General features: G+C 38.3%; 1 protein-coding gene across 3 annotated transcripts; it reads right to left on the reverse strand.

Annotated features, from left to right (window-relative positions):
* Positions 1–154: 154 nt before the first annotated feature.
* Positions 155–16836, reverse strand: LOC113668292 (echinoderm microtubule-associated protein-like 2). 3 transcript variants are annotated; one of them, XM_027184175.2, is made up of 25 exons: positions 16796–16836; positions 13420–13637; positions 12517–12768; positions 11755–11957; positions 11124–11200; positions 10563–10735; positions 9677–9757; positions 8957–9077; positions 8202–8351; positions 7449–7518; positions 7184–7285; positions 6706–6804; positions 6207–6341; positions 5700–5799; positions 5299–5345; positions 5102–5224; positions 4553–4717; positions 3875–4006; positions 3527–3597; positions 3072–3163; positions 2871–2968; positions 2451–2538; positions 1774–1869; positions 1315–1445; positions 155–1171 (listed from the first exon to the last, which is right to left on the reverse strand). In XM_027184175.2, the coding sequence occupies exons 2-25, from the start codon at positions 13604–13606 to the stop codon at positions 1037–1039; spliced, it is 2928 nt and encodes a 975-aa protein (XP_027039976.2). In that variant the 5' UTR covers positions 13607–13637; positions 16796–16836; the 3' UTR covers positions 155–1036. The 3 variants fall into 3 exon arrangements, with proteins under 3 accessions (XP_027039976.2, XP_027039977.2, XP_089051650.1); XM_027184176.2 differs by lacking the exon at positions 16796–16836 and having other exon boundaries at positions 13420–13653; XM_089195524.1 differs by lacking the exons at positions 9677–9757; positions 16796–16836 and having other exon boundaries at positions 13420–13653.
* Positions 16837–24436: the final 7600 nt, after the last annotated feature.

Here is a 24436-nt window from a genome sequence, read left to right on the forward strand (position 1 = left end):
CGTGCGATGGTAAATAAAGCGCGACCCGTTCAAATCCTCCGTTATTTTTCCTCTCCGCATAACTACCTCGCCTGGAACTGAAAAGCCTTTTCTTAAAAAAAGCCAAGTTTTCTACCTTAAAATACATTTTGATTTGTTTATGATGAATGCGTGATTCACCTTGATTTCATAGGTTTTATTAAACCTTCCCTTGGATACAAGAAGTACTGAAGTATATATGTAAAACTTATAGTCTGACGAACGATTTATCTCGTGGATTACGAATGATACTATACGTAAACATTTATAAGACTCCTACGGAAGATAAATACCGCGGGATAAGACGAGATTAGTTTCAGTCTGCCACGAGCTCGTAAAGAAAGGCCGATCTGACTACTCTGAGATCGCTGAATTTCAGGTGTCTTATTATGCAGAGCGAGTGTAATGCCACGTAAGAAGCTCGTGATAGGGGTCATGTTTGGTTTGGGTGTATAGTGATGGGAGGGAGCAAGGCGAGACACTAGCTGTCCTCCTCTTACTCTTGCCTGCTGTCCTCTGCCTCATTAGAAATATCTCTCTCCCCTCCAAAACCTCGGGAAGAAATACCCAAAATATGCCGATGTGGCAGTGCAAGAGATAAAGTCTCGGCGATTTACTACTAGTAAACTGCTACAAGACCTTACTCGTTTCCAGTCGTCATAAGCATGAGGCGCGCCAAGACCGCCATTAAGCTGACCCCTTCGAATGGCGCCGATCTAGCTCGTTCTAATCTCTCGCTTTGAAAGACCGACATGAGGCTAATGAGATAAATAAAATACCCCCGGTAAACTTAATTGAAAACCAGCGACAGTTGCTGTTTTATGTGTACTTCGTTCTGTTCTGGTTTGATAGCAAACTGATGAAACCTTTTGCTCAATCATAAACAACTTACGTTATCAAAATTGCTTAAGAATAAATACGCTTGCTTCCGGCCTAAATGTTCTTTCGCTCATTCCGATGCATTTTACAAGAACCTCCAACAAACGCTTTCCTGTCCATTGCGTAGCCTCTGAAACGATCAAGAAGACTTCACAACCCTCCACTGCAGTGTACTCGCATCCCGACCACCAACGGAGATTAGTCGGGTGTCATCGTGAAGGAATCGTACATTCATGACATGCGCACTGTGACCTTGAAAAATTCTTGGCTCAGCCTATACATAAGAAAACAAGTAATTAAAACAAAATAGAAAATCAACAGATTTAATAACAGAATACAAGCAATCTTCTTTCCCCCTTTAGCAAGCGAAAAGTGATGAGAAGGGTGCCGAAAAAATGAACTTAATCGAGCTCTTACCTTCTTACTGACACAAGGATATCTGTACAGATTAACATTGCCAAAGTCATCCCCCGTAGCTATCAAATGCTTTCCACTAGAGCGATCCACAGAGTTCACATCAGTTCCGTCTGCCCCGTCCGGCCAAATTCCTTTACGGGTCAATAGACACAGTGATCATTAAAGCTAGACACGGTGTTTCTTGTTTTTGCGTCGGCCAGTGCGATTCTTTTGTCAGATATCGACGGTGACTTAAAGGGAACGCCACCGGTTTTATCTGTATATATAATACCCGAGAGTTATGCGATTCTCTAAATCAAGCAAGTAATCTACCACTTTCCAACGTGAAATAGGAGGATTTCATATCGTTTACAGCAGAAAACGCCAGTTAATAATGAGGGTATCCTAAGAAGTTCTGCCGACGACGTTTACTGCTAAACTCATTGCACGCGAAAACCACATTGCGAACATGCTACTTACCAATAACAGTGAAACCCAGGACACAGTTGTGCGAGGCCCACTCTGTGTTGCGCATGCTCTCCGTCTGGGTTATTTGCTCTCCTTGAAGAGGCTCCCCTGACAGCGAAAAAAATTGTTTAGCTGAGTATCACTTTGACATACTATGGAGTAATCATGTTAGCAAACAAATTTCACTTCTGGTTGGAAAAAATTGCCAACATTGATGACGATAGTTTCATTTGCAATGACGGTAGCGATGGTAGCGGTGATAGGAACGTAATGGTAGAGGATAACAATATCGATAACAGTAACGATATTAATAACTACCAATAACGGCAACGACAACGATAACGGTATCGATAACGATAACGGCATTAATAACAGTAACGATTACGGTATCGATAACGGTAACGATATCAATAACTAACAATAACCATGACGATAACGGTATCGTTAACGATAATGGATTAATAACGTTGACGATCACGGTATCGATAACGGTAACGATAGCAGTAAAAGTAACAGTAATGGAATGGGTAACAGTAGCAGTAACAACAATAGTGGCTGCAAAGGTAACGGAGTTCACTGTGGTGATGTGTATGGTAATAATAATAATTCAAAATGAATTTAATTAAATCATTCAAAAGTTAGTTTCACTCTTTTAAAGTAATAAATTGTGAATCAACAGCAATCCTTACAAAAAAGCAATTCATAATCCCTTGAGGTACTTTGAAGTTTTTCTCCATCTGTGGACCAGTCCAGGTGACTAACTGAACTTGTGTGACCCTGCGACAATGACAACATTAACTTGTGAATGAAAGGGAAACAAAAACTCTGATCATTTTAATTAGAAAAACACGGAGTGGTCGATTTTGATTCTTAATTTCACGCAGTTGAAAGTTCATATTTCCTATCACCGATAAAATATATAACCGGTTCATATAACCATATTTCATTCTGTTAATGAAGAGTGCTTAACAACAAATACTTATAGATGTACTAAAAACTTGCGAGCTGCCGTCCCTCGGGTCCGTAATTTTAACGGTTGGGCTGTGGGTAAGCACCAGAAAGTCACGCAAAACTACAAACAAAAGACAAACAAATCCTCAAGTCTTTACCTTACAACGAGCCTTGAGAGACACAGACCTTCCCTCAGTTCGCAGTTCATAGATGTAGACGTCATTGTCATGACAACCAAGAGCTACATGACTTCCATCTAGTGATAAAACACAAACAAATTTAGGTACTAGTCTCGACCAAAAAAGGGTGAAAATTATCATTTTGTGTAGTGGACCCAAAGTTGCTTGCTCGCACTTTACCTGGAGAAAATTGAATTTCTGATATTTTCTCAGGAGGTTCAGATTTGCGAATAAAAATGGTATCTCCAGTTGAAGAGTTTATCAACATCCACCTGAAAAGTGACACAAAAAGTTGCATCATTAGGATGACATTTTGATGAAATTAATAACCCTCAGGTTCAGTACTCTAAGGGAATTCGGTTGACATATTCAGATGGGTCCTTGAGTTACAGATTGTTGCTAGCTTTTTTTGGACCTGACCAAAAGGTTTCAAAATAGCCGTCCAATCATGACGAACAAACTGGCCAATAGCAAAAGCCCAGTAAAAAATTCATTAACAATATGTGAACACAACAACGGCCACGTAACTTCCAACATAAACCACAATACCGTTGTTTTTTTATTTTTGTTTTTGCTCTTTGTTTTGGGCTTTCACATACCATTTTCCATACTAACTATGTCTTGTGCTTACTCACCCTCCTGCCTTGAAGCCAACAGCAATGGAGCCGCCGTCAGGATGAAAAGCTGCCGCTCGCATCTCTGAAGTCTGGGAAAAAAAAATTTGAAAACTTTATTATAAGCGAGCATACTGTAAGAAACTATCATAAAATAACTTGCCTTGTGGGCTTCATGTCCGTTCTTATGATTACCTCTCATATTCCTTTAAAATACTTCTAAATGCGACTCAGTTCAGATAAGGAATTATTTGGGTTTCACACATACAAAAGTGAATAATTTTTAGCTCTTTACCTTAAAAATAATAATTTTCTTGATTTTTAAAAATATGGATTAAAATACAACGATAGACTTTCTCATGCACTCACCAATTTGTTGTTTGACCACATGACCCGACGTTCAGCGGCATTCCACAATCGTAATATCTTATCACTTCCGGCCGTGACAAACAATGGAGAGCTGGGATGAGTAGCTAGTCCTCTTAAATCTTGACAATGCCCCTATAAAACAGATTGATAGCATTAATAATAATATTGATGATTATGAGAACAATAATGATTATGATAACAATAGCGATGAAAACCACAGTAACGATAGAGGCAACGATGACTATCACGACGATGATGACGATAACGACAATTTTATTACTTAAATGAAGCGATAGCAACAACGAAATGAAAAACAATGACAATGAAGACGACAACGTTACAAGAGACCATAATGATATCGATGATACTAACGATAACGATGACGACTACAGTAACGATGATGATGACGACAACAGTAAAGATGGCGACGATAACGATGAAGACGATGATGATGACGATGACGATGACCACAACAATAGCGATAACGATGACGATAGTGAAAATAATGATGATTTTAACTTGGTGCAATTTCACAACCTAACCAGCTGAACCGATCAAACATACTCCAGCTCCAGCGTTAACAATCTTAAGTGAATATCAGCATGTAGTCGATTGAGCCCGCTGACAGCACACACCTTTGTAGTGCGATTTACACCATTAAGATTCTTTATCACCAACCTCCATAATTTTGACAAGTCTGCCACCAGCGCCTACGAGAGGCGATTCTAAGCTTGAAGTGAGAGATGTGCACCAGATGTTGTTGTCCAATGTGCCGATGTAGAGTTTGTGAGTTTCCGCAGTCTCTAAGGCAAGGCAACGCACTCCGCTCACTTCCAGAGGCATCTACCGAAAGAAATCAGTAAACAGTCATAACAGTCTTTATAAAATTCAACAGAAGACGCAGTCAGGTAATCCTCAGTAGCTATCCTCAGTCCCCACCAAGGAAGCTCGGTCCTAGGTTAGGATATGTCAGTGTGCCACTAAGGCTTAAGATCAGAGGTCAAGTGTTCAAGCCCTGCCCGTGCTCATTACGTTGTGATTTTGGGAAAGACACTTTTATTAAAGTGAACACTTGCAATGCGTCTCCTCTTAAAATTACAAGTGGGCAATAGAGAATTGTAAGATATTACAAGGAATGGTGATAGGGGAAAACTTGTGATAGAATATCCTCTCTACAGAAGATCGCAACACCCATGAAAACTTGACTTCATCATCTTCCCTACCAACCTTAAGCTCGACATTTGTCGGGACCAATCTTGGTGTTCTACTCCAGGCTCTCACGGTCGACTCGCCACCTCCCCCTGAAAGTATGACACCGTTTGGTAGAACGAGCAAGGCGTAGACGGAGCCCTAGAAACAAGGAAAATATCAAATCACCGAAAAGTTCTGTTTGAAGCACGCTTCATTCCACAGTCCATACTTACAGAATGAGCGTTCCTTACTCCAAGCTCCTCAGCAACTTGGTTAGATTCTGTTGAAATGTGATTGCAACATTAAAAAATATCATCTTTGCCTTGTGCTACATTGTATCGGCCATTTCATCCTTCTCTCGAAATTGCAGCTCAGTCCTCGACCCTCATAAAATAATTTCTCACGAAATAATTTTGAAACTGCAATCCGTGGAGACTACGACCTGTCAACACTGCCAAGGCCAAAATGTATTATTAGGGACCGCTAATTATTTATGGCTTAAGGGGGGAAGGGGAGTGGAGGATTTTGGTTGCGTCATAATAAAATTAACCTGATCCCTCTAAAAGGCTGTGAATTATCCTTATGATACCCCTTCATTGGTAGTTAATTAGCAATTATTTCTTTCAACACAAACCCTCAGGCCAAACGCTTATGGCGCCATCTGTATCTCCTGTAATGACGTCACCGTTTGTGGAGAAAGCGATGCACGACACGTACTTTGGTCGGCGGTTTTTCTGATATATTGACATAAAAACAGAGTATCATCAGCGCTATTTGGAGTAATTAGACGAGTCTTTTCATCCCTGTTTATAATTGGCTAGCCTTAGAAGCTCAAAAGCAAGAAAGCATTGTCTTCGGATAAAATACAAAATAGCCGATACGTGGAAGATGTTTGCAGGCTACAATATAGAGCGACAGTGACAGATAGAACGACAGATAAATAAATAGAGAATCAGAAAAACAAGCAGGCAAATAGTTAGACACAGAGGCACATGCGTGCGCCGCTAGAAAGGAACGAGCAACACTCCAGACAAAACATCTTTCGAAATATTTCCAGACGAACTCCTTCAAACAAGTATCGTTAAACCTCTCGTGTACCCTTCATCAAGGGGAAAATCATTGAGTTCAACAGTTGACTTACACTCATTCTTCCTCGCGCTTGCTTCAGTTTGTTTTCTTCCAATTCCCAGAATGACACGTGTTGCTTACCGCACGTCACAAACTGATGGCTCTCGAACGGAGAGAAACTCACCGCTAAAACTTGGTCCATGTTACCCTGTAATCCAAAGAAAGTGGTTTATTTAAATGTTCAGCAGTTTCAAATTCATCTAGTTTTCTCGTGGCACCTTATTTGACAAACAATCGAAGGAGCTTTGTAGACAGTGCCTGCATTCCAAACTATCTTAACTGTTTTAAATTTCTGTTTTCGCTTTTTTTTGTTGCTCCTTTTTGTTGGTTTTTCTGTTTTCGTGTTTTTTTTATTGTCTATGAGCTGTTACTAAAAGAGACAGTAAACATAAATAGGTCCTTGATTAGGAATATCAATGTACCGATCGTCCTACTAACATCCCTGGGTGGACGTTAACGTACGTTTGAATGAAACCAAACATACAAACTTCTCTTTTTTTCTGTTATCATACCCTGACAGAAGTAATTTTTCTCTTTCGTTTCCAGTCCCAAACGGTCACAGTGTGATATTCATTATCTTCTACTGATGCAAGATACTCTCCTTGGCTTCTCTGATGAAATGAAAGTAGAAACGTAGCGTTACTGCATCGATCAAACAGAAGAAAAAAAAAATAAAGAGATAAAGAAATGAATAGTACTTCAAAGTTAGATTTAAGTGGCCACTAGGCTCTACGTCCGCTGAGTATAATTGGAATTGGAAGTGGAATTGGGCAAGCTAGTTTTCTGTGGAGAGAAAAAAACCAAGAGAACCAGGAAAAGAAACCGCTCACGAAGGGCTGGGACAAACAGCAAACTTAACCAGCAGGTGGTGTTAGGTCTAGGAATAGAACCCAGGTTGCGGCGGTAGAGGCGGTCTTCAAGCTTGTGATTATGAGCACAGCAAATAACGGAGACACGCGAAAAATATCTGATAACCCGTAGATTGCTCACCTTATTGGAGAATGCGAGAGCGAAGACGGCGTCTTTGAAATAATCCAATCCAATAACGCAGATTGTTTCTAAAGAGTTGGAATCCCAAATTCTGATATGCGACTATAAATTGATTAGAAAAAAAACGAAAATTAAAATTAAACTAATTCTTAGACTGATAACCGTGCATAGGAACTGATCAATAAACTCAATTCTCAAAACTTTGAAAAAATGCCATGTACGGGGATTGAGCAGGAGAAGATGTACGTTGATCGGTTACACTTACCCTGGCGTCATCACCATGTCCTTTGACCTGTCCTGTAGCAATTGTAACTCCATCGGGGTGGACACACAAACTATGATTAACATGTTATTGGTACAATCATTAAAAGTTGACAAATTTCGCGGCAAGTCTGTTTCTTTCCTGATACCCGCTTTACATTTCCATTGGAATTGCGAATCTCAAGTCATCGAAGGTATTTAATAAACAAATATTGTCCTTTATGTATTGCCGAAAGAAGGAAGAACTTCCAATCGTTTATTGGGAGGTGAAAGAAGAACTTCACCGGGGTGCCCCTACCATAACTGCGTCGTTCAAAACACAATTACGCTACCCTTGGGTTAAAGTAAATTGTGTATTGGCCTTAAAACTAATTACGTTCAGTTTTGCTTTTCACTAAGACGAGACCCTGCAAAAAAGGAGGCTTTTAAAGAAGAGAAATCAAACCTAAGACTAACTTTTGATCCAAGATCATCGCAGACCGCCCTTTGAACAAACGGGATCAGGTTAAAAATAAGTGACTGAGTGACTGCAAACCAACAGGAAAATCAGACGAGATGCTACAGTGAACCTGACATACTGCACTCCCGTCCAGGGGGAAGTGGAAAATAGTCCGAGTCGCTTATGCTACCGCATTGCCTTTTAGCTTGTAGCTATTGTGAATCAGTTACTCACCTGGGCACTGCTACATATGGATAAATGTGCAGGAACGTGAATAATACTATTCGCCGAGGAACTACTTAATTAAAAGACGATTACCTCTTTACGTCATCCGTATGTTCTGTGTAGTGCCGCTGCTTATGGTTGGGTACGTCATATAACACAACCACTGCTGCAGTGAAGTAAATGAGTTCTCCTGTGCTTAGCACAAAAAGATTGTTCCTGCAGTCTCTGCCGCGGTAACCGTAGCTGAAAACCGAAACCAAAAAAAGATTTATTTAACCAATTTCTTTAGCAGAACCGGAGCAGCAAGGCTGCATGTACGTATCACGTGCATTTTGTCATGTATCACGTGCGTTGTGGAAAGAAAGCACACGATAATGAGGCCGATTACCCGTAAAGGTACTCAACATTACTTCCTTTTAGTTCCTTGTGACGTTAATTTTTCTCTAATTAGCTTTAATGGTTATTCGGGTTTTGATTTCACGACACTCGATTGAAAGCACTGAATACATATGTTGTAATAAAATTCAAAACATCGGGAATATCGATGAAAGCTTCAGCTGCTTGAAAATACCGTTGAATAGTATGAGTGTTAATCGCCTTGCAAGTTGTGGGAATATCGTCCCTTGGTTTCAGACCCGTCAATTACGGGACAGCTGTTCCCTAAATCTCCTTGAATAAACTCGATTCGACAGCCAGTGCTAATAAATTTTAAGAGAGTAAACGGCTGGAAAATGAACTAACTGGAGGTCCGCTTTAGGCTTGGCTAAACCTATTTATTAAAATTCTTTCAACTTGTATATAAAACTAAATTAATGCAGACGAAAAGGAAGACGAAGTCGATAACTTACACCCACTCCAGCTGCAGCTTTTCCTCAGGGGGTTGTGATGATGTGTCCATGCCAACGTACTCATCAGGGGGGTATAGGTAGATATTGCGGCCACGTAGTGTTAGTACTTCAGGGTTCGGTCCTTGGAAGAAAATCATACAGTAAAGTTATTAGAGCAGATCAATGACCAAAGCGGCCAATCAGGGCCAAGGAAAATATTAAGCCATTGAGAACTCAAAGTTCAGACAAGCACACGCGCTCAAGCGCGGGAAAAGGCCTGTGACCAAGGTACCATTGGTTTTGTTTTTACCTCTGATTGGTTAAGAGATTGGGGCGAATTTTCTAGACCAATCAGATAGCACAGTAAAGAAAAACCAATACAATCGTTACGTTCAACGTTCAACTCGAAATTGCTGTATAGTCCTCTGTAAGACGTTAAGTTTTTACTTTCTCGTCATCTGTTATGTAAATATTGCACAAAATGTTGAGGAGTTTCAAGTCAGTCACGACAAGAAGTTAAAGGCTTTATCCCTAATCGCAATAATAATCAATTTTACTTATAAAGGGCAAAGCGCATAACAGTATGAAAACTGAAGAACCAGTGACCCTCAAATCATTCACATCCCTAAATAAGAGAGCACCGAAAGAGTAGCAGTTTTTAAATTGCAGAACATCTTGTTTAGTTCATAAAAAAAATTGGACAAAAATTCTAAATTAGTGTGTAAGTTATTTAATCTTTACCTTTATCTTCCAAAGTCCTTTTAAAATTGTTGTCATTGTGTTTAAGGCCAGAATGTTTCCTTGGAAAACGTGCTCTGTGATCTGCATTTACATTTCATAAGTTTCAAAGTGTTTTATATTAGTGTATTTGGCTCATTGCTTTAACATTCAATTGTTAACATTTAAGAGTAAGACATGTTCAACTTGTTTGATATTTAACATTATTGTCACCTGATTTATTTCTCGTACCTGCCCAGAGAATCAGAGTGGCAACTGGGATTAAAGGCTTATTGTTCTTTTATATGAAAAATGTAAATCCAGAGCAGAATATTAGCAAAATTTACTTTACAGTGACAACTGTAAGGAATGAGAATTATTTCTTTTTATACCTTGAAAGCAAAGATTAAAATATTAGACAGTTTAAAAATTGCTATGCAAGGTACTAAGTCTCATTCACCCAGCATAACTGCCTAGGTTTGCAAGTCCTTGCTGTTCAAAAATTAATCTGTCAGTTGGCCAAGGTGCAAACAATAATCATACATTGATTCAAGAATGGTTAGAATAAGTGATGAAACAGCAAATCAAAATGATTGATACATACTACCTGATAACAAAAAAGACCTTTTGGCATATAGTTCTCATATTGTCAAAACTCTGCCTTGAAAACACAACAAGTTTCAGATCAATGTCAGTGCCCAAGCAACTGTACACCCACCCCTCTCCTGACCCAACAACAGTCAAGTAATAACAGGTTAGGGTCAAGGGGAGGAGTAGGTGCGCAGTTCTTCAGATACTGACATTGATCTCAAGTTTCTCATGTCTAGTAGGTCCAACATCAGTATGTGCAACGCATTTAACTGTACTAAATAGAACCTTTAATAAATCAAATATTGCATGAAGCATTTACCTGAGCTGGTCTGTGTTTCTGTGGTAGCTGTAAAGTTGCTGTCATGCTTTTTCACCACTGCAGCACTATTTCTGCCATTATTTTTAATGGACAGTTTCTCTTCTGACCTCAGAGAGTTTCCAAGAGCAGCTACAGACATAGCCTTTTCAAGGAATCTTGACATATCTGTCCAACTAAAAAAAATTGGAAAGTCACTAAAAGAGTTCACTTACTGAATGTTTTGCAAGCAATTACATGATGACACTAAATTTGGCAACTCCCTCTTCAAATAAACTACAGATTTTTAAAAACAATGATCAGTAAGTTTTGTATTCCCTGTATCACCTGCCAATATCATCTGCTGCTTTGGCAGGCAGCAGATAAGACTATGATTACTATTTACAATCTGAAACTGCTTCTAGCTGGGTCATTGTAAATTTCTTCTTTTGATCTTCAGAGAATTTACATATAATTACAGATTAGTTTCAAATACTTTCAGCTAACTCATGTTCACCACAAATAGCCCAAATTATTAAGAAATGACATTAAATTAGCAATTATTTGTATGTAGTGGACACTTACTTAACACGGCCTCTTCCTTCTGTATCAAACCTTACAAGCAGTTTTTCCAACAAGGAGCGACTCAGGTGGACATTCGTCTAAACCATAAATTATGAATAAGAAGCTGCACATGGCATTCAAACCAACTGTAATTAGTTAAGTTGCCCATGTGATTATAGAGCTGCACACACTCTGATTGGTCAAGAACTATGCGATCTTGCTGTAATTACCCAACATATGGTGATTACCACTCCTATTCAAATGGCTGTTACAATTCTTGATGTTTTCAAAGAAGAAATGAGTAAAATGAAAGAAAATGCAGTGACTAACTGTAGGGATGTAGAGAAGTAATGGAAAGAAGCAGTGTGGGAGCGTGTATCTCATAAAAGTACACAATACAGTACACCAAGAGCTCTCAAATCTGGATGCTACAGAGCAGCCCACCCTGTGACCAACATGCTTAGTGATCACCCAGTCACTAACATCCTTGCCTTTATCCTCAGAATCTCGCTAATTGATACCCTACTGACAATTTTGTTCAATATAGTTAACTGTACTGTTTGATTTTAGAAATGAATATGGCAAATGCAACAAAGTGCATTATTTGTTACACAACTACATTATTTATTTTCCACTGAAAATAAATTCTTACTTTGTCATAGTTCTGATATGAAGTCCTCAGTTCATTGCTGTCCAAACTTCCATTATCCTGCATCAGCTCATTTTCAACTTCTAGCAGCAGCTGGGCATCATTTTTACCACTGGCAGACTGAGTAGTACTTGAGAGCACAGGATTTGACAAACCAACAGCACTTAATTTGGTTTTAGCTTGCCAAACCTCTGATGCATGACAGTCTGTAGATTTTGAAAAAAAGGGAAACATCACTTGAACACAAAAGTCCTGCCTTCAACCTATCTGTAAATTAAAAAATTTTCATTTCAGTCTTAAAGTTATTTAAAGATTTGATGTTAAACAGTTTGGAAATTGGAAAAATAAAAGAACTTCACAGATAAACCCAAAGTAACACCAAGTAAATAAACCTGTTCTCAATCATAAATAGCCTAGCTAAAGCTTCCTTGACACTAACAAACAGCTTGGGGCTTTTTTTGCTGCATCCTTAAAGCAACAATCTGTTCTATAAATGTATTTTAAAAAATATCAATCATCATTAATTTAATTTTTAATCTTGCAAATGACATCACATCATTGAATGTAATTGTGTAAGTCATGTTCAGCTTAAAACAAACAAGTTTCTTGATATTTTAGAGACCTTCAAATTCAGTTTGAGATTTTGTAATCTTGGAAAAGGAAGTCAGCATTTTAGGTCAAGTTTTTTGCAAAAATAGCAGGTGGCATAAACAAGATACTAACATGAGAGTTATCAAGTATATTTCAATTACATTTAGCAATCACCTAACAAATATCTGGCCAGCGGTTCATGAAGAACTCCAAGGCCATTATCAACTTCAAACTTCTTGACAAGAGCTGTCAATGTAGGACCAAGTATGAGTACGTGGTAATACAGGAGAACTTGTCTGAGTTCTTCTGTGGTAATTCGACCAGAGCGGTCCTTGTCCAGGAGAGACAACTTGTGTTTCACATCTAAAAGCTTCTGTTTGCTGACATTCTTAAGAGCATCTGCTACTTTTTGAGCAAGTTGGCTGTCTGAAATCGATTGGTCAGAGGTGAAACATAAATTATACAGAGAAGTTCAGAAATTAGTACATGTGCAACCCTTAGTAAATGGGACAAACAAACATTAACTAGTATCTAACTATGTGAAGTAATATAAAGGATGCATTAAATAGAATTGGATTTTGACATTGGCACATTCATGAGGTAGCTTTCCTGTTCATCTCCAAATCAAGTTGCTGTTTGAAGTTTTTTTTTTTTTTCTGCAGGAAGAGACAGAAAATTTTTAACCACTTAATGAGAGACAATTCTCAACAAACTGACATTTGATGCCAGATCCCTGCATTAGGTTGACCACACCCTTAGGAAGCTAGAACCTCCAAACTGACTCACTTAATTTTTGTGAGCATTATATACAAAGTTAGGTTATGAAAAGTTGGAAAAAGATTATCATTTAATTTCTGTCATTCTCCTATTTTAAAGTGTGTGAATTTAGCAAACATGTATAATATAGAATATCGATAACGATTAATCCTCCTCAAAGAATGAATTAAATGTACAAGTGATATCATAAAATTGTTACCATTCTCACTTTATGTACAGGCGAGCTATAATTTTATGATATTTAAATTTAACAATCATTCTTTTGCATAATTAAGCTAGAATTGTTTAAAGTTTGCTTACCCTCAGAGATAGGTGGAAGGACAGGGTAAGATGTGCCACCTATTTTAGATGTTGGACTGGGATCATATTTTCCCCATGGATAGGTAGCACTGAGGCCACTATGCCGTGATGATGGCAAACCACGGTAGTCAGGAACTGTAACTAATTTTCCTCCAACAATCTTAGTCACAAATCTTGGAGAAGTCATGGTTTAGGTGAGTCAATTTCATTCTCCTCCTCTTTATTGATTGTTAACTGTAGGGAAAAAAAAACAAGGTTTGAATTAAAGCACTTTGACAGCTGAATGAAGCACTGTAATATTTTTAATTGTTGAAAGTTGAAAACTTTAACAGATACTGCTTCTGTATGAGAGTGTAATTCACTATTTAAGAGAGTAAGTTAAGTGAGGAGGACAGATAATTTTTAGCTTGATCATTGAATAAAGAAAGATGTTACTTGTTTAGTAACAAGCAAGGGACGTCATCAGTTTTCTTAACCATTTGACCCCCAAGAGTGACAAGCATCTAATTTCTCCTTACAATATCATCCCTAAATCTCTCATTAAGGTCATGAAAATAAAGGAAATAGCTACAAACTCAAGAAGCTCTTCATTGTTAGATGAATTCTCCTGCAAGTACAGGTGAAATTTATAGAGAATAGTTCAGAGAACTTGCACACAGATGTCAGGGTGTAAAGAGTTAAGTAAAGCAAAAAGTAAAGCCTCCAGACAGGCCCACGTGGCCCATGGGGCTGGCGCTCAACTCTGGTTTCCTTAGCATGAAGCAGCTAGGAGTATTGCTACTCCCCCTGGATGGGATGCTAGTCCATTGCAGGGTTACCCCCAGCATATTTGCTGATACCCATTTGTACACCTGGGTGAAGAGAAGCACTGTGAGAGTAAAGTGTCTTACCTAAGAACACAACACAATGACCCTGGCCAGGGCTTGAACCCGGACCACTCAATCCGGAATCAAGCGTACTAACCATGAGGCCACCGCACCTCCCTGGTGTAGAGTTAAGTATCATAATATTCCCGAAGAGATTATAGAGATGATCCTGGTTAAAGACTAAATCAAATCTTGGTGTAACCAACCACCCAAAGTGATTACTGCTCTTAAGCACTAAATTTCAAGCAGATGCAGAAGTTTAGATGCTTCTAAAGAAGAAAACAAAACACAGAAAAAGTTGCTCTGATAATCACCTGATCAATTAAGAAAAACAATTATTCTACCCAAGATCTGCAAATATTATTGCATAATTTGCATAACTTTGTCTGAAGGTTTACTTAACAATTTTTACCTCGCCTTTAGTAAATAACTGAAAAATGATACAGGATGAAAGGTTGTCAGACTGACTGAATTTAAGGTATGGAACAAATGCAGCCTAACTAAATGAAAGAACTTCCACTGAAGCTAACCATATATTGTTGTACCAGTTCATTCCTGAAGCGAAATCAACAACATTCACAAGATTGAATATCATTTAATCCAAAACTAATGGAGAAGCATCAACTGGTTTTCGACTTCTTTACAAATCAAAATAACGGAATTAACAATTTTTTTAAAAAAAGATTCTTCCATGGTCTGTAAATAACACAATTCATACCACATTTAATCGTGATGATCAAATAAATACTTGGGCCTAATTAAGCACATCTTGACGACCAAAAAGTTTACAAAGGAAACTGAACAAAAGAAAAGTCATCTACGCAAACAGCTTCACGAGGTCTTGTTCACTCAACACACACACAAGTTAACTCAACATCACCACAACGAAAGGGAAATGAAGCTTAGAAATCTATAGGACAAGGAAAAGACATAAGCATTAGGCTTAACACCAGATGGCATCAACTCACAATAGACAGGGTAATACAAAAGACAACCGTGCTTCGCGACCAATTTGTTTATAATTTGATTGTCATCGGCAACGTTGAGAAAAAATGTGAAATAATCTACACATGCATAAAAAAAAAATTTAACTTCGTAAGTATTTGAGTGAACTCCCTACTTTAACAGCCATCAAAAGCTAATATTTGAGTTCATCACCTCACCTTCCGTTGCGGGAGTTACTACATCACGGGCGACGAGCGGGGATAGAAAAAACGACCCAAATACGAGTGGTCAGCGGTGAAACAACTTTCATACTTCATATATAGGCAGATCATTTGTTGTATCAGGAAACAATCGTGTTGTAAAGCCGAAGTGTAAACAGTTTACTTCGCTAAATAAAATGTTAAGCAATTCAAAAGTGTTGATTCTACATATATCTTTTACTGCTTTAATAAACAATGAAGGCATCGGTGGCATCCGAAAGGTACCAAGAAGAATTAAATGTACGTTTTGTAGTTGCAGAAAACAATCGTGTTGTAAAGTTACACTTCGCTACTTAAAAAGTTAAGCAATTTTCCTCAAGCCTTAACTGGAACAATACTTTTAATGCTCTATTAACCAACGGAGGCATCAAAGCGCCAAAGCCACTGTTCGCGGTTTTTAAACCAAATAGACCTTTTAGGTAGAAATAAATGAATAAAAAAAAATAACAACAACAATAACAACAAACACAAAGAAACTAAAATGAAACATAAATAGGTAGTTCAGACGCAGCTTCTCGCAAATCGCGTAAGACTGCCTTTGAAGAAATTTACCATAAACTCTGAAAGACGGCGATTCTTCTCAATTAAATTATCCCTGAATCAGGAGAGTCAGGAAAGGAAACCGGGATCTGTGCACTTTAAAACACTGAGAGATTATATACCTATTTGAGAAAATCTGTTGTGGTTTTTCTCTTTTGAATGGCTTTCTGTAAGTACATAACACGTGGAGTTCAATGCCTGAAATGAAACTAACAGATCATCCATCTCTGCTCTGTTTCCCTCGAAATATCCAAAACAATAATTGCCTTCAACAGAAAAGCCATTGAGATGTTCTTTCAAAAAGTCGATCTCTAAATCTCTTAACATTGTTGGCTTTTGGTCTTCATCCATGGCAAAATCTTCCAGGAAAAGCTAACTACAGTGCGAAAACCAAGTTCCTGCCAAATTTGATTGACATTTTTGACAACCGGAAATCATGATACTTTTTTTTCGTCACGCACGTCACGCAGCTAGCTACAAACCATATATATAATTATTCTTGGTGCCTTTCCAAATGCCACTGACTCCCTCTCCGAAGCCTCCATTGTTTATTAAAGCAGTAAAAGATATGAGTTCAATCAACACTTTTGAAAAATTGCTTAAACTGTGAAGTAAACTGTTAACATTTCGGCTTTACAACACGATTGTCTCTGGAACAACAAATTATATGTCTCTATATGAAGTATAAAAGCTGTTTCACCGCTGACCGCTCATATTTGGGTCGTTTTTTCTATCCCCGCTCGTCGCCCGTGATGTAGTAACTCCCTTCCGTTGCTAAGTCCTCCGGGTCGGCCATGAAAGATTACATTAATGCCCAGGGCCCACTCGTTTGCTTTTCTAGCTCTACAAGGCTCCAACATAATTATTTTCCCTAGAAAAGAACCAATAACACTTCTCCAGAAGACATATAATATTTAGCTTCACACGTAGAAAAAATTAACTTGAAAATTTATTTTCTGGCATACTCAGCGTTTCATGAGAGTAATCCGTTCCAGAATTAATTTCAATTGCGCTAAAAATTGAAGAAGGGAGACTTAATTTAGAGTTTAAAAGGTAAGCCATTCTTTTCGCCGATGACCAGTTCGCTAACGTCTTAGGTCGTTTCGCTCCCCGTCTTAAGGCAGTTCGCTAACAAATTGAAAAGGGTCAGTTTCGCCCACATGTTATCTCGTCTGCGGGTAACTTCCCCCACAAGTCATCTCACCTGTCCAATTGCAACAATTAGGGTTTCAACTTACTACAATTCAAGGTATCCGCTCGAGTCGCCCACGGACCAACTCACCCACGCCAACTCACCCATGCATAAGATCGCTTCAATAAGCTCATTACATAATTAATGTTGTTTTAAGTTAGGGTTTGATGTTGTATGGAATGATAATAAATAACTGAATATTCTAAGTTTCGACAATGATTCGTTAAGCTATGTCGTTGTAATACCCCAAACCGATGTGTACGGCAACCGGCATACCGTTACAAATGAACACTTAGATGTCACGAACGCTTTCCAACGCCTTTCTGACACTTATTACGCCACGGAAATGTGGATTTCTTCAGTAAGAAAGCGTTTATTTTGTTTATGTCACAGCTTTTTGTCGTTTTGTGTGTTGTGTTATATTTTAAACCAAAGAATCAAAGTGATTGTTCGGGGATTTGCATCAAGTTGGTCCGTGGGCGAGTTGGTCAGTGGGCGACTTGACTGTAATTCGACTTCAAAGGTCTCCCTTTTGTAGTTGAATTTGGCAGAGTATACACAGTTGCCTTGAATGCACACAAGTTGGACTAAAATGTCTTTGTGTCTTTTTTCGGTATTTCATAATTTAACTGATATAATGTTAAGGTTCTAACATGAGCACCAGGTTAGGGAGACTGGGCGACAAAATAACTGGAGAACTTGACGTGGGTGAACCGACCCGTTAGCGAAATTAGTTGTAGGAGAAACTGACCTGTAGGAAAGTCGACTTTAAGGTGAACTGACCCGTAGGCGAAACAGATCTGTACCTGAGATGAACCGTTGGCGAAACAGACCTGTATCCAAGATGACTTGTCGGTGAAACTGACCTGTATCCGAGATGTCCCGGAGGCGAAACAGACCTGTATCCGAGATGACTTGAAGGCGAAACTGACCGGTAGGCGAAATGACTTGAGGGCGAACCAACCCGTAGGCGAGACGATTTTTGGGTAAAAAAACCCTGTTGGTGAAATGACTTCTGAGCGAACCGAGCCGTAGGCAAGATTATTTGTAGGCGAAACTGACCAGTTAGCGAGTTAACTTTTGGGTCAAATGAACTGTAGGCGACATGACTTGTAGATTTGACCGCCTTGTGATCTGGCGACAGGGCATAGGGAATTAAGCCGTTTCAATACAAACTGGAAGTCGATCCGATACGAGTCGATTCAAGACCAACTGAAGCCGGTTTGATAAATCAACAAAGTCGATTCAATAATGCAAGAAGTTGATTTGATGCAACTCGAGTCATTTCGATACAAGGCAAAGGATAAGTTTAGAGGTTTCGCTCGTCTACGGTGCAATGATGTGAATCTTGTGCAAATGATCCAAATACACAAATGCAGAGGAGACGATAGTGAAATAACCTTGCCAAAAAAAAATTAACGAAACGACCAATGAAATGGTAGTGAACTGACCTCAGACGTTGGAGAAACGACCTAAGACATTAGCGAATTGGTCGTTAGCGAAATTCATTCAAAATAGCGGCGGACGGCGCGATGATCAAAGTCGAATTTTCAACGCATAAGTGGACAATTTTCAAAAGGGCAGGTTACTCTTCTGGACCTCGAGACGCAATTAGAGACATCATTTCATGTAAAATTTTAAATCGCATAAATAAAAATCATGTCCTTGTATATATCTTCTTTAAATATAGTCGAGCCTCCCGTAAGCGTCCACGCGATATGTTACGTCTCGGTGATCGCTTACGGGAGGTGGTCGCCTACCAGAGGTCAGGCCACAGGGGCCCATATTTAGGGTATAATTTGCATATGGTGACCGCACCCTCTCGTCAGCTCTTATCGAAACCTATGCAACAACTTTAAGCAGCTTGTTCAAGGAAAAAAACTAGAATCTATGGCGACTGTTTTGTATCTCACTTGTTATATAATACAGCGTTTGGGACAATTCACGTGAAAGAATCTTGGCTCGTTTGTTAGTCTCGAAGCGGATACCGGAAAAATTGAGTTTCGTTCAATCATCGCCACAGAAAAGGTTTGACACTTGATTCGGGTAAAAAGACCCCCTGATCAATTTGAGGTAGTTCGAAGAGTTGAACTGTGGTATGTATTTCAAAAACAGGGCTTTTTTTGTCATGCGTTCTACATTTCAATTACATGTTGGTTTTTTTTTTTTACGCGAGCTGTGATAGGTTTCATTTCATTCCAATAAATTTTTATGTCTGTTATGTCACGTTCTACCAAGTACGTAGATGTGGATCATATAACTATATGATAATGATAAAGGTCACGTAGCTGTTGACATAAGCATTTTTGTCTCATACCACTAGAAATATCAATTAGGTCAATATCCTACGCTTCAGTTTCCTTACTATTATTAGACAACTACGCTTACCTATCGATATCTTTATGAACAGTATCTTAACCTTGTTGAAGCAGACTCGAAAAGAAGGATAACGTAGAGGCCGGCGTATCTTCGGTCAAAGACACAGAAATAAAAATTTATTGAACTGAAATGAAACCTATCACAGCTCGCGTAAAAAAAACCCAACATTTTCAATTTGCAATTTCGATGTTATTCGTGCCATCTTCAGTTGCAAGAAAATCTTAATAGATGAAGGGTTAGCTTTGATGGTTGACGGTCATTACTTTTTTTTTCACTTTTGACGTTCGACAATTAATTTTTAAGGCCTTTGGTGGTTGAAGGTTAAGTTTCAGACCTTTGACAGTTGACGTATATTAAAAAAGATATACTTTCTTAGTTTAAATCAATATCAAGTTTTTCTGTTTTTTTTTAATGTGAATGATAAATGTTACGATAGTATCTTGCGCTATCCTTTGATTCTCTCTCATATAGTTGTTATGTTAAGAACTCTCTTTTATTTGATGTTACTTACGTATCTCGTGCGCTTTTACGATTCTCTTTCATGGGATTGTTATATTAGTATCTCGCGCGCGTTTAGGATTTTCTTTCATTAGATTGTTGTGTTAGTGTCTGGCGTTCCTTTAGGATTCTCTGTCATGGGATTGTTACGTTAGCATCTCACGCACTTTTAAGCTTGTCTTTCATTCGATTAGTACGTCAGGATCACACACTTTTAAACTTGTCTTTCATTCGATTATTACGTCAGGATCTCACGCACTTTTAAGCTTGTCTTTCATTCGATTATTACGTCAGGATCTCACGCACTTTTAAGCTTGTCTTTCATTCGATTAGAACGCCAGGATCTCGCGCACCTTTAAGCTTGTCTTTCATTCGATAATTACGTCAGGAACTCACGCACCTTTAAGCTTGTCTTTCATTCGATTATTACGTCAGGATCTCACACACTTTTAAGCTTGTCTTTCATTCGATTATTACGTCAGGATCTCACGCACTTTTAAGCTTGTCTTTCATTCGATTGTTACGTCAGGAACTCACGCACCTTAAAGCTTGTCTTTCATACGATTATTACGTCAGGATCTCACGCACTTTTAAAAGGCTTTCATTCGATTGTTACTTTAGCCTCTCGTGCACTTTAAGATTTCCTTTGATTTGATTGTTACTTCAGCTTCTCACGCACTTTTAGAATTGTCTCTCATTCGATTGTTACTTTAGCATCTCGCGCACTTTTAGAATTGTCTTTCATTCGATTGTTACTCCAGCTTCTCCCGCACTTTTAGATTGTCTTTCATTCGATTGTTACTTCAGCTTCTCGTGCACTTTTAAATTGTCTTTGATTTGACTGTTACTTCAGCTTCTCACGCACTTTTAGAATCATCTCCCATTCGATTCTTACTTTAACCTCTCGTGCACTTTTAAATTGTCTCTCATTCGATTGTTACTTTAGCATCTCCCGCACTTTTAAATTGTCTCTCATTCGATTGTTACTTTAGCATCTCCCGCACTTTTAAATTGTCTTTCATTTGATTGTTACTTCAGCTTCTCGCGCTCTTTTAGAACTGTCTCTTATTCGATTGTTACTTTAGCATCTCGCGCACTTTTAAATTGTCTTTCATTTGATTGTTACTTCAGCTTCTCGCGCACTTTTAGAATTGTCTCTTATTCGATTGTTACTTTAGCATCTCGCGCACTTTTAAATTGTCTTTCATTGATTGTTACTTGAGCATCTCACGCACTTTTAGAATTGTCTCTTACTCGATTGTTACTTTAGCATCTCACGCACTTTTAAAAGGCTTTCATTCGATTGTTACTTTAGCCTCTCGCGCACTTTAAGATTTTCTTTGATTTGATTGTTACTTCAGCTTCTTACGCACTTTTAGAATTGTCTCTCATTCGTTTGTTACTTTAGCATCTCGCGCACTTTTAGAATTGTCTTTCATTCGATTGTTACTTCAGCTTCTCGCGCACTTTTAAATTGTCTTTCATTCGATTGCTACTTCAGCATCTCGCGCACTTTTAAATTGTCCTTCATTTGATTGTTACTTCAGCTTCTCGCGCACTTTTAGAATTGTCTTTCATTCGATTATTACTTCAGCCTCTCGCGCACTTTTAAATTGTCTTTCATTCGATTGTTACTTCAACCTCTCGCGCACTTTTCAATTGTCTTTCATTCAATTGTTACTTTGGCCTCTCGTGTACTTTTAGAATTGTCTTTTTATTCGATTGTTACTTTACTATCTCGCGCACTTTTAAATTGTCTTTCATTTGATTGTTACTTCAGCTTCTCGCGCACTTTTAGAATTGTCTCTCATTCGATTGTTACTTTAGCACCTCGCGCATTTTTAAATTGTCTTTCATTTGATTGTTACTTCAGCTTCTCGTGCACTTTTAGAATTGTCTTTCATTCGATTATAACTTCAGCATCTCGCGCCCTTTTAGGATTGTTTTTCATTTGATTGTTGCTTCAGCATCTCTTGCACTTTAACAATTGTCTTTCATTCGATCGTTACTTCAGCCTCTCGTACACTTTTAGATTGTCTTTCATTTGATTGTTACTTAACTCAGCTTCTTGCGCACTTTTAGGATTGTTTTTCATTGGATTGTTACGTCAGCTTCTCGTGCACCTTAAGGCGAATTGTCTTTCATTCGATTGTTACTTCCCCTTCTCGTGCACTTTTAGAATTGTCTTTCATTCGATTGTTTCTTCAGCTTCTCGTGCACTTTTAGATTGTCTTTCATTTGATTGTTACTTAATTCAGCTTCTTGCGCACTTTTAGAATTGCTTTTCATTGGATTGTTACTCCAGCTTCTCGCGCACTTTTAGAATTGCCTTTTCTTTGATTGTTACTTTAGCATCTCGCGCACTTTTAAATTGTCCTTCGTTTGATTGTTACGTTACTATTTCGCGCACTTTGAATTTTCTCTCTCATTCCATTGTTACGTTAGCATCTCACGCACTACTAGGATTGCCTTTCATCCGTTTGTTACGTTAACATCTCATTTTTCACCAAAACTCGTCTCATTTTTTCATTTTTCTTATCAGTCAGTAAGGTATCAGGAAAAATCTACTCTATCCAGACTAGAGCTGTTTGTATTGTTTTGGGCAGCCCGTAATTTTCACGTCCCTGGTGATGACATGCAAAATGAAGTCGGAAAGTAGAAGTGGGAAAATTTGTACTATAATAATAATAATAATAATAATAATAATAATAATAATGATAATGATAATAATAAAACTAATAACAATACACTTTATTTGAAGAGCGTGGTACTGAATAAAAAAAAATTAGCTTTACTATATCTTGTAGCACGACTATGTTGCTGACTGTTGATTTGTAAAAAATCTTCGCTGTCTCAGGAAACTTCACCCTTGATGCGTTTGTACGCCACAAAACATTTCACTACTTTGGATTCTTTATAAAAATGAGGCCACTACAGAATATTTAAAAGCTTAACACCAGACGCCTGATCATCAACGTCGGAAATTGCCGTTGCTGCTCTTTTTTTCTGTGCATAGAAACACGGCCTAGATTCTTATCACAGCTAGTCCAGATTGTGTTAACATAATGCAAAAAGTATCTTATCAAAGCATTATAAAACAATAGCCTTTGTTTCATTGGCAGGCAAGACTTATTATTATCTTTTCCAATATTCCAATTTGCTGAGACAGCTTTTTACAAATTTTCTCTCCGTGGGAAGTAAAATGAAAGTTCAGACTCAATTTCAACACCTAATATTTTAACACTAGGGACGTGTTCAATCTCGTTATTGATCTTTGAAGGGAGACGCTTGTCAGTGATTAGTACAGCCTTGGTCTTGCCATCCAACCATTTCAGCAATTGAAGAGTTTAGGGTTTCCTCTAGCCCTCTGGCTGAGCTGTTAATTATACAGGAGGTTGACATTGTATCTTCTAATGAATGAAAGTTTCGTCATCAAGAAATGAATCTATTTGTTTTATATAATAAAGAATTTAAAAAAGTTTTAATGATGACGTCATCTATACGTCTGTCCTCCAATAGATCATAAGTGAGAACCAATCAGAATGCGTGCATAACTGAGCTTATTATATAATTCTTGCTCGATAATGAGAAGTAGCCTAAAGAGGTATTGGTTAGCCATATGTTATTATCAAACAACTTTAACCTGTGAAGAGGAAAAAAGAATCCTACTTGGAATCTTGCGCCATCTCGATGGTCCAGGCGATCATGTTAAGAACAGCTAACAGAATCTTGCGAACGAGGCCGAGGTAATATCACCCTCGTTACCAAGTAAGTTTCTAAAAAAAATTGTGGTACTTCGTGGGTGTGGGTATAACAAAATAATTTGATTTCATCAACTGAGTTGATAATGTGGATTAGCCACCGTAAATAGTTTCTAAGCTGATGTTTCAAGCGTCAACCCTTCGTCAGAGCGTATCTAAGGTTTAATATTTTCCCCACTTCCTTAGGGGCCAGGTTAAGGTTATGGGGCGACAACTTTGATGACGTCACCTTCGGTGTTCTCTTCCTGAAAACGAGGTTGTTTTAGTGTCTGTCAGTTTACAGACTGCAGTCTGCAAATGTCATAAGCCGCGTTCCTTGCGACCGTTATTAAAACAAATACTCAAATAGTAAAAGATCAAATGCATCTTATTTTGGTGCTTTGGATAAGGTGTTGAGTTATGAATGAATCTGTACAGGTTAAGTGTAGATTAAGTCTGGTCATTACAGAAAAAGAAAGTCTCAAAATTCTCGGGGTTCGAAGGGCACAACATCGTCGCGTGTCTCTTAAATAGTCTTCACAACGCCTGCCAATAAAACAGATTAAACAAAATAGATATTGAAGTTAAAAAGAGTCG

This window comes from Pocillopora damicornis, chromosome 2, assembly GCF_964200805.1.
Source record: "Pocillopora damicornis chromosome 2, jaPocDami1.2, whole genome shotgun sequence".
Classification (NCBI taxonomy): domain Eukaryota; kingdom Metazoa; phylum Cnidaria; class Anthozoa; order Scleractinia; family Pocilloporidae; genus Pocillopora; species Pocillopora damicornis.

Coding starts and splice junctions, on each gene's coding strand:
- LOC113668292 (XM_027184175.2), bottom strand. CDS start 13,606: ATGACTTCTCCAAGATTTGTGACTAAGATTGTTGGAGGAAAATTAGTT. Junction 9,758..10,562: donor AGAAACACAGACCAGCTCAG/GTAAATGCTTCA, acceptor ATGTAAATGCAG/ATCACAGAGCACGTTTTCCA. Junction 3,598..3,874: donor TGTGGTCAAACAACAAATTG/GTGAGTGCATGA, acceptor TTTTTTTCCCAG/ACTTCAGAGATGCGAGCGGC.